The following is a 10,573-nucleotide window of genomic DNA, read 5'->3' as shown; positions in this document are numbered from 1 at the left end:
GTAATGAGTAAGTAGGAGTACTTGTATATATGGCACAAAATCATTGTCAGACATTTAATAAAAGAAAAACGAAGACTCAGATCACTCCCCTCTAGTAATACAATGTTCACAATCAATAGAGATTATACATAAAATTTTCATTTTTTTTGAAATTTGGACCAAACATGTGACTGTCTTAAGCACTACTGGTAGCTGAGTTTGTGGGAAATCCATCTCTTTTTTCATTACAAGCTGAAGAAAGTAAAGAAAGATTTGGTCATGTGTCACGATTCAAAAACTCAAATAATGATGGCACCTACCATAATTTACCAGTAGGTAAGCCGACCCATATCAAAACGAGAAGTAACAGATATATTGGGTAGAAACAGCGACCAAAGGGGAATTTGAAGTAGTTTCAAGATAGCGAAAAACAGAGAACAATGATATATACAAAAGAAGCAAAAGTACAAGATCCAAACCCACGTCCTGGTGGACATCAGTACAAAGCTCCTATATGAGTACAAGTCCCAAAAGTTGACAAAAAGTACACACTTATCTCAAAAATATAAGATTAGCAACAACCTATATACAAAAGGAGATAGGCTAAAATAGGACGCCATCAGCTACCCTCAGTCTCCGGAGATCCCCGCAGCTAGCCCAAATCAACGCTTACGGCTGGCACTCGGAACTGTATAAAAAATAGATAAAAATTGTAGTATGAGTATCAAGGCAACAAGTACCTAGTAGATATCATAGGCTGACTGAGCTGGGAAAAGTAAAGACAATTATGAAAAGCGAGAAAATAAAGCAACTATAGGTCATGACAAGGATATGATAATGGAAAGCCTAACTAGAAAGCACATGAGTATAGATTAGGACGAACATCAATAAACAACTAACTATAACCTTGCTTAGCTTGATCCCATAAGCCCCGAAGGTACACTCGTACGCAACTGAAAGTAAATAACTCAAATGGACCCCATAATCCTAATAAGTACAACTACTAGCAAAGTTAAAAGAGAAACTCCCGACCTACAACGGCCATCCACAGACTTGAACCGCAGTATAGGCAACCCGAAGAACCCAATAGAATCGCCAAATCAAGAAGTGGCACCCGAACTTTAACCATATCTAGTAGGGATACATGATCTTAGGCATATTTATATGCCTAGAATGCTAATTATGCCCGCATTTAAGCTAAGTTTGAATTCGAAATGTATTATTTTATAGTCTTATAGAGTCTTTTGTTTGTTTGTGAGCTAACCAACATGATTAATTGTATAGGTGAGCTTAATGGGAGAAACGAGCACAAAAAATTACAATGGGAAGCCAAATGATCCGAGTTGGAAATAAGCATGGAAGAACAAGGAAGAAAAGAAGTCAAAGGCATTGTCGTATCCTTTCAGCGTCGCAGAGAGGAGTTATATTTTGGCTTGCGAAATTCAGATTCAGGAAGAACACTTTGTATCCTTCCGCATCGCGGAGAGGGAGTTCCAATTTAATTCAGCGAGGCGAGTTTCAAGCAGAACACTCCGTATCCCTCCCTTTGTACCCAAATTTGGTCGTTTCGACTTTTAGTATAAATTGGTCATTATTTTATTTTATTTTATTAAACTTCTTCTTTTTCTGGGTTTTAAAGAACGGTGACTTGGGAGTACGTTTTCATAAGTTTTAGGGTTATTTCTTAAACTATTTTCCTTTCGATCTCTTTATGATTCTGAAACATTGCTTGATCGTATCTTGGATTATGAGTAGCTAAATATCCTAATTCTAGGGTTGTGGCTACAGGATGATTGTAATCTATTAAGTTTTTATTGGGTTAATGTTAATTATCATATGAATATTTCTTTTGTTCTTGCTTTCAGTATTTCATGACTGATCACCATTGAAATAAATATATGTCCAAATTGAACTCGAGAGAGGAATAAGAGGATAGAACGTGGGACATAAGTAACATGATTAATTCTAAATAATTAGGGTTAATTTGTATCTAGTATAGGGATATACCTAGAAACCATTCTTGGGTCTCCATACAGGAAGAAATCATAATGCTTGATACTTAATCCATTCTATCCCCACACATCGATGTAGTTAGGGTGTTATTTATCGTAGGCGATTAGAGATTGAGAGACCATGATCATACATTTAACCCTGTGATTCATTGATTCAATAGTTGATAATTACCCAATAAATAATATTGTTGCATGAATCCTGATAGAAGCTGCAACCCTGGACTTTACACAAATTATTGTTTTAAACCATTGAACTTGAATCACATTTGTTGCATTTTGTTACAATCTTAGAAGTAGAAACTAAATCACTTTTGAAATCTTGAATATACTTGTGTTTAGCTGAAAGTTAGAGAATTAAGTGACTCAAGTATAAGTCCTTGTGGGTATGATACCCAGCTCTTAAAAAGAGCCACTTTAATACTTGAAAGACCACGTGGACTAGCGTGTGCGGTTTGAATGCAACAAATTTTTGGCGCCGCGGCCGGGGACTTTAGAATTAGAAACTTTATGATATTTGATGTTAAAAAGCAAGTGTTGATAACTTGATCTTAGCATTGTGTTGTTGTAGGTTGTATTGGAATGATCGAGGATTAGTATCGTCTCTAGCGGAATCAGAAAGATTCTTACATTTCCGGAGAAGGCTAAGACGACTTACTTATCCGGTCCCTCTTGCTGCTAGTGAACCAACATCTCTAGCAAAAAGAGTTGTGGAAGAAGAACCTGTAACAATAGCTGAGTTGAGAGTAATAGACGTGGCCATCCTACGTCCTACCAATGTGACATCATGCATTTAGAAACCTGAAGGTGGTGAAAGGTTTGAATTGAAGCAGTGTATGGTGCAACTATTGCACACTAATGGATAGTTCACTGGTCTGCCGCACGAGGATCCAACAATTCACATTCAGAATTTCCTCGAGATCAATGGTACATACACTTCAGCTGGAGTGAATGTGGACCATGTGAGACTCACATTATTCCCCTTTTTTTCTGTTTAGGGAAGCTAAAAGATGGTTAAGCTCAGAGCCCGCAAAATCAATCACCACTTGGAATGATCTAGCACATAAATTCCTAATTCGATTTGTTCCATCTGGAAAATAGCTAAGTTGAGGAGTGACATCTTGAGCATTGGCAAAAAGTGGGAGAGAACTTGTACCAAGTCTAGGATAGGTTTAAATCGATGCTGATGAGCTACCCTCATCATCATAAATCTAATGAGGTGTTGTTCCATACTTTCATTGAAGGATTGGATCATAACACCAAGATTCTCTTGATTCAGCTGTAGGTGGTCAGGCTTTGGAGAAGACATATGCTGAACTTTTCACCTTGATGAACAAGATCTCTTAGAGAAATCCTAATAGAACGGAGGAGGAATGAAACCTGTGATTGAGAGAATCGCAGGTATGTTAGATGTATATTATGTGACTGCCATGACTGCACAGATTGTTGTTATGCAGAATATGATGAACACCCACTTCAACAATCTAGCATTGGGTCAACATCCCGCACAGGTAAATGAAGTTCAACATTCACCATCTTGGTGTGAGATCTGTGGTGGTGGTAACCATACCGTAGAGGTATGTGGTGCAAACCCAAACTTTGTTAATTTTATAGGTAATGCCTAGCGAGGAGGAGGACAATAGAATTATGGGAACTCTTATAACCCAAGTTAGCACAACCACTCGAACTTTTCTTGGGGTGGAAATCAAAATCAGGGTCAAGGCTAGAATTAGTATAGACCCCAAGGAAATACACAGGGGTTCCAGCCACATGCCCAAAGGGAACAGCCGAATAAGCAATCCGAAAAGATGAGTGTGGAGGAGATGTTGAAAAAGATCATGGCTGATCAAGCCCAGTTAGCCGCTGATGTAAGAAATAATCAATTGGCTACACAAAATCTAGATAAGCAATTCGGGCAGCTGGCTAGTGCCCATAACTCACGACCTCAAGGAGGTTTGTATGGTAACACTGACCCAAATTCCAAACAAGTAAATACAGTAGGTACTCGCAATAGTTTACAATTGGTGGAGCTAGGAGTTAGCTCCTACGAAATGAAACACTGATGTTGTGAGTAAAGAGAGTGAACCCAAGGAGCGCGAAAGTGTTCAAAAGAAAAAAGAGTGCAAACAATTGTGAGACCACCTCCTCTATTCCCTCAAAAGAGGAGGATGAATATTTTGGTAAGTTCCTCTCTCTTTTGACACAAGTTCACATTAACTTGCCACTGATAGATGTTTTGCATGGTTTACCCAGGCACGCGAAGTATGTGAAAGAGATCGTGGCGTATAAAAGTAGTCTGACACAGTATTGGGCCATTGCACTTACTGAAGAGAGCAACTCCAGAATCCAAAACAAGTTGCCCACTAAACTGAAAGATTTGGATAGATATACGGTTCAGATCATGATAGGGCAAATAATTAATGCACGAGGATTGTTTCATCTAGGAGCTAGCATAAATTTGATGCCGACTTCTTTGTACAAAAAGTTGGGGTTGGATAGTCCTAAACCTACTACGATTATCTTGCAGTTGGCTGATAGATCTGTAGCCAGGACTGAGGGTTTTATGGAGGATGTGTTAGTGCAAGCGGGATTATTAATTTTCCAGTAGATTTTGTTGTGCTGATTTTGAGACTGTTCATGATCCTTAGGTCCCTTTCATTTTAATGATGGTTTTTTTGTGGACATAATGTTTCATATTTAATCCATTCACTATATTGTATGTTTATTCATTCCCTTCTTCTGAAAAGAAATAATTTGATATTTTTGTCTATAACCTGAATTCATCAAGATTGATGCTTCTCAAGGGGCTTAGAAAAATATAAGTACATATTCTATTCAAAATTTGAAGACAAAAAGTAAAGTTGAAAATCTTTATCAATTACTCCATCTATTTCAATATAACTCAATTGTTGAGGCAATGCACGTTTATTAGGCAAAAAAGTTTACGACATAAATTGAATACTCTCTCTGTCCGAATTTATATGACTTATTTTCCTTTATAGTCAGTCTCCATAAGAATGACATATTTGTTTATTAAGTAACAATTTAACTTTAAAATGTCAATTTTACCCTTAGTTAAATGATATATAGTTATACAAGTTTCTATCATTCATTTTTTACCATAACTTTTAAAAGTCTTCCTTGAAAAAAGGACAAACCTATCCTCAAACTATTATAAGTGGTATATAGATACCCTCCTTCATACTTTTGAGACATCGGTGCCCATATCATCCGAAAACTAAAGCATATATACCATTTATACTAACAGACATACACATGTCATAGATTAAATATCGGATCGATGAATAAGATTGTACCATATATCCTTATTTAGTCTTCCTTAGAATGAAGGGCATATATGCTCTAGTTTTTGAACGGCAAGGACACCAATGTCCCAAAAGTATGACGAAGGATATTTGTATACCATTTACAATAGTTTGAGGGTATATTTTATCATTTTTCTTTTTTTTTCTTCTTTTAACTAGGGGACGGAGGGAATGCCATTTTTTATTTTCGCATTTTTAGTTATTGTCATACTATTCTTGAAAATATGAATACTACAAAGTAAGATCATAAATATGAATAATTAACTAGCTAGAAATTATCGTAAAATGAGAGGGAAAAATGGAAAAATAATCTCAACAACTGTTTTTAACCTTGAACAATTCACTTATTTTGAACTATAGATTACTTATTTTAAAATGAACGGTATATTTTGGGATCACTTATTTTTCTTTCACGAAGATTAAAATTGAATCGCGTGAAAAATCTTAATAGCTTAATTAATTGACTATTTGAATAAAATAACCCATTTGTTAATTGACTAGAGTTAATAGTTCAATTTGTTAAAGTGAGAGTGCATGAGTTCCAAAACGATTCAATAGATTGAGAGAAACTGAGTCAATTCCCTAAATGATCACCCAAGTTTAGGAAATTGCCTTGAAATCGGAGGCGGATCTAGGATTTAGAGTCAGTGGATGCCAAACAGAGACGGACCCACATGATTTGATAAAGGTACACGTGCATCCGTTAACTTTTAAAAAAAATCACGTGTATATATGTATATCTATCGAGAGAAACTGAAATAAAGTATGATATATTCAATTGTGCCGCATATGAGGCGTAGGGGTGCCCTTGTTTAGTTATACAAGCTAGAGGAACCACTCGTGAGAATACGATTCAGTCTTATTTCATTATTTTTGTTTTAAGTTTAGCTTATAAATCATATTCGATCCATTAGTTACCAACCAAATACTACATTATTCGTTAATTGTGGTAAAAGTTTCGTTAACTACCTAAATTAAGATAGTATTGGTGCATCAAAATCTCCAAATTTTGAATTCTTCTCTAATACTCAGTAGACTCATCGATTAAATTGATTTTAGATTCAGATAGAATTATTTGTCTTGTGGCTGAACGGAATTTGACGACGGACGGAAGGCTGAAGCTTTAATTAATGACAATTTGTTGTTGTTCAAAAGTTTTAAGGAGATTTCAAAGGTGAAGAGATTTTTTTAAATATATTTAATCATATAAAAAAATTGAAAGAGTTAAATTAAATTAGTTGAAAAACAATTATTGATTAATACTTAATTATAAGTTGATAAGTAAAAAGGATAGAAAAAGAGAATGTCTGTGGTAGTTTATAGGAGAAACTCTGCACAAAACATTGCTAGCTGGAATTGATCTCGCGACCTAGGCCTTGCAAAGTAGACGCTTTGCCACTGCGGTAAAGAATACTTTAGTTCTATGGTGGCATGATTATTATTTATACAAATGTTGTATATAAATACTAATATACATGTAGAGTTTCCGTTGAAGCTCGTGGGTGGCGTGGCACCCCCACGAGCCTAAATAGATCTGCCACTGCTTGAAATATCATTTATGTTTTATTTAGGACCAAAATATCACTCAACTATCACTATTTTTTCCTCCAAATATATTTGACTCTACAAAAGTCTCACTCTCTCCTAGTTGACATGACATGTCATTAGAGTCATTTTTAAATAATAAACTAATTTGATTGATTAAACCCATCGACAACATCGGAAAAAAATAATGTTGATGATGATATTGTACCTTTGGAACAAGATGCGCGTAAGGAAACACTTATCGCATCTAGGAGTCTTCATAATTTTATGATGCAGTTCGAAAAGACAACACTAGAGCTCTTGGATGCAATAAGAATAGTTAGAGATGAGCTTCAACTATATTTAAATTTTAAGAAAAACCAAAACACAATATTATCATATTTCACTAAATTGTCTTAGATATATTTGTACTTTAAAGAATTATTAATTTATGATACTAATGGGACCATATATTTATATAGGGGTCTTCTGGAATATATTGTATCTTATTATCTTATCGAAATTGGTGATTTTTTCATTGGCCCAAGTCCGGACCCGAGGAAAATATTATTTTAGATAAATTATTAATTTATCGAGTATTAATTTATAAAGATTTTAATGTATAGTGATAAATAAAAATTATTTTCTAATATAAATATTATTCACTTTCTATTTTCCTTTCAGAAAAAGATATTGTAGGTATGAATTTCAAATTGCCCAATAATTATTCTTTAATAGTTAATTGACCTTTAAAATAGTTGATTCATTATATAATATACGATTAATTGATGCAAGTTGACATTCAGGAGTGATTTATATATCAATATTTTTCTTAATATATATGTTTATAAGTATTCAAAATTGATGACATTGTAGTATGTTTCCAGAAAAAACTATTCTCATAGCATAATAAAATCAAAAATTAATTATGATAAAAGATTCTTAAGCATGAAAATTTCTTTAATAAACTAATATATATTTTTTAGAAAATAATAAGATCATTATTTTAGATAAATGAGTCTGATAAATTAAATAAGTCTATTCTTACAAAAGATGCATGTTTCATTGACATGACATGTCAACTAGGAGAGAGTCAAACTTTTAAAGTGTTAAGTATATTTGGAGGAAAATAATGATAGTTAAGTAATATTTTGATCCTACATTAAATATAAATAACATTTTAAGGCAATTCGCTAAACTTTGATGACCATTTAGAGAATTCACTCACAAAAACGTAGAGTAAAAGACATGTACAATTAATTGAGTTTACTAAAACTAGATCGAGGAACATTTGTGGTAAGAAAGGGCTTGTTATTTATTTCAGCTTTGGCGATCAATGTGGAATAACCTGTGAATTACAATTTTATTATACTACAGTTATGCATTTTGGGAACTAGTTATCCAAAGATTAATTATCCTGGTAAATAACTTATCTCACCCTGCATAAGAGATAATTTATCCCATCAACATAGTATTAATGGTGAGTTAAGTTATTTCAAACATGTCAAAGAAACAAGACAACAAAATTTTATCCTAAGATTATTTTTTTATTCCAAGACTATATTCTTACCCCTCACACGAAACGACAAAACAGTTCTTTTTCAACTCCCTCCAATTTTGAGGGATTATATAACTGAGTCAAATTAATGATAATAATAATTAGCAGATCGGAGTGTAATCAAACATGGAAATAATGTAATTGATGGTGTATTGAAATATACAAACTTACATAAAGTTTCATTCCAGAATGACAAACAAAAGGAATTTTCCCTACTAATTTATTTGGTGTTGCATACAAAAATAAAATAGCATGAAGATATTATATGCTTTCAAATGTGTCTTCTTACATCTCACTTATGAGTGAAGAAGCAGTGCTATTAGTAATGTCCCAAACTCTCTCAGACACCCCAAAGTTTAGGTTGTATTTTGGCTGCTTGTTTGGTGAAAACAATCCAAAATGTTTCTCAAGCTCTGGATTCTTGTTATTCTCATCAAACATCGCGAATATATAAGTCTCTATAGGTCCAGGCTTTCTCGGACTACCTTCTTTAGCATGTTGAATTAAGTTCCTCAAGTATGTTTGTGCATTGTCCTGTGTTGCACCAAATGCACCAGCAGATGGCCATCCACTCTCTGACACAACAATCCCAACAGATCCTCCTCCGGTTCGATCCATCGCAGCATAAACAGAATCCAACATAGCATCAAATAAGTTACTATATTGACGCGAACCATCTTGTACCACTACATTAGGTGCTGTAAAAAGAGCATACGGAAGTGAAATCTGTCCTGGATTACCAGAATAACTAAAATAAGGATAAATGTTAACGAGCAAAGGTGCACGTGTATCCCTCAAAAACCCAACAATCGGATCAGTAAACCATCTAACATCGTTCCTAAATGAACCCTGTGATGGTGGATAAGAGTTCCCAATCAACGTCATGTCCACTGACGTTGAGACCTTAATGTCATTTCCCAAACCAGCTTCACCGATTGCTTTATAAATGTTAACCAAAGCAGGAACTTGAAATGGGGCAAGATTCGAAGTGCCAGTAACAGGGCTGATTTCATTTCCAACAGCTATATACTTAATTTTAACATCAGGCCAGAAATCTCTAACGTTCTTCTGTACCCACCATCTCGCGTGTTCCATCCCAGAAGAAATGTGTTTCACATCTACATTTGGAAGTCCTAATATCACTTCAATGTTTGATCCTCTTAGCGCATTCAAAGCTCCATGATTTGGATCATAAAGCCTCAGTCTTCTAATGTTTCTCGACTTGTAGAGCTGTATAACTTCAGAATGTGATGGCAAGTTTTTCCCCATCATTCCATAACAAACACCTATTTGAGCCTCTGTTCAATAACAAGCAGAAATGGGGACTTAAAAAATTTAAAGAAAGACATGCTAGGGCAGATGTAATATATACATGTATTTAATTACTGGTTCCTCCGAATCTAATAGCTTTAGCTCAAAATTGTATACGTCTCAAAAGTTCACTAAATAAATACTCTCTCCATTTAAAAAAGGTAGTTTGATTTGGAACGGAGTTGTGGTCCAAAATTAAAGTTATGTCAAATGTACCAAAATATCTTTAATCTTGTGTTCTTAAATATATCATGTGGAAAGTTAAAGTTAAAGTGTTGTCAAATAAAGAAAGGGGTCATTTTTTTTTGAAACAAGCTAAAAAGAAAATAGGAACATTCTTTTTGAAACGGAGAAAATATATAAATATTGAATTTTGAATTTGGTTTAAATTAAAAATTAGAAAAGTTTTTGAGTGCTAAAACCGAAAAATATCAAGTAACTTTGGGTAAAATGAATATAGTCATGCAAGTTAGTGTGGGAAAAGATACACAATCAAGAGTATATGAAAAAAAAAAACTATCAATAATATTATTTTTGAGTTGGAAATTCAAAATGTTTCAAGTAGAAACCTGTTATGTGAATGTTGGTGGCGACAAGTAATCCTAGAAGCACAATAATAGCTATTTGTGAGGTAGCCATGATATTTGATGACAAATATTGTTGTTGGTACAAGCTAAGATGGATTAAGAGCTATTTATAACTAAGTCTTAATTAGTGTAATAAAATTAAGAGCCGCCAGGTGTATGTTCACATGTCCATCAGCGAACTTGATCATTTTCTAAATAAAAAGGATAGAAGTCCAAATGCAGCCCCAAATTGATAAAACTTAACACATATTTAGTTAGGTCTTCTTTTATTTTTATATG

The 10,573-nt window shown here is 34.1% G+C and overlaps 1 protein-coding gene across 1 annotated transcript; it reads right to left on the bottom strand.

Moving 5' to 3' along the window:
* Positions 1–8,518: 8,518 nt before the first annotated feature.
* LOC107010623 (glucan endo-1,3-beta-glucosidase B) lies at positions 8,519–10,369 on the bottom strand. Its single transcript, XM_015209904.2, has 2 exons — positions 10,277–10,369; positions 8,519–9,694 (listed from the first exon to the last, which is right to left on the bottom strand). Exons 1-2 carry the CDS (start codon positions 10,344–10,346, stop codon positions 8,682–8,684), a joined length of 1,083 nt encoding a protein of 360 aa, XP_015065390.1. The 5' UTR covers positions 10,347–10,369; the 3' UTR covers positions 8,519–8,681.
* Positions 10,370–10,573: the final 204 nt, after the last annotated feature.

The sequence above is a fragment of the Solanum pennellii genome, chromosome 1 (genome assembly GCF_001406875.1).
Source record: "Solanum pennellii chromosome 1, SPENNV200".
NCBI lineage: Eukaryota > Viridiplantae > Streptophyta > Magnoliopsida > Solanales > Solanaceae > Solanum > Solanum pennellii.
Note: the sequence above shows the minus strand (reverse complement) of the source record. Positions and strands in the feature narration are given on the sequence as shown.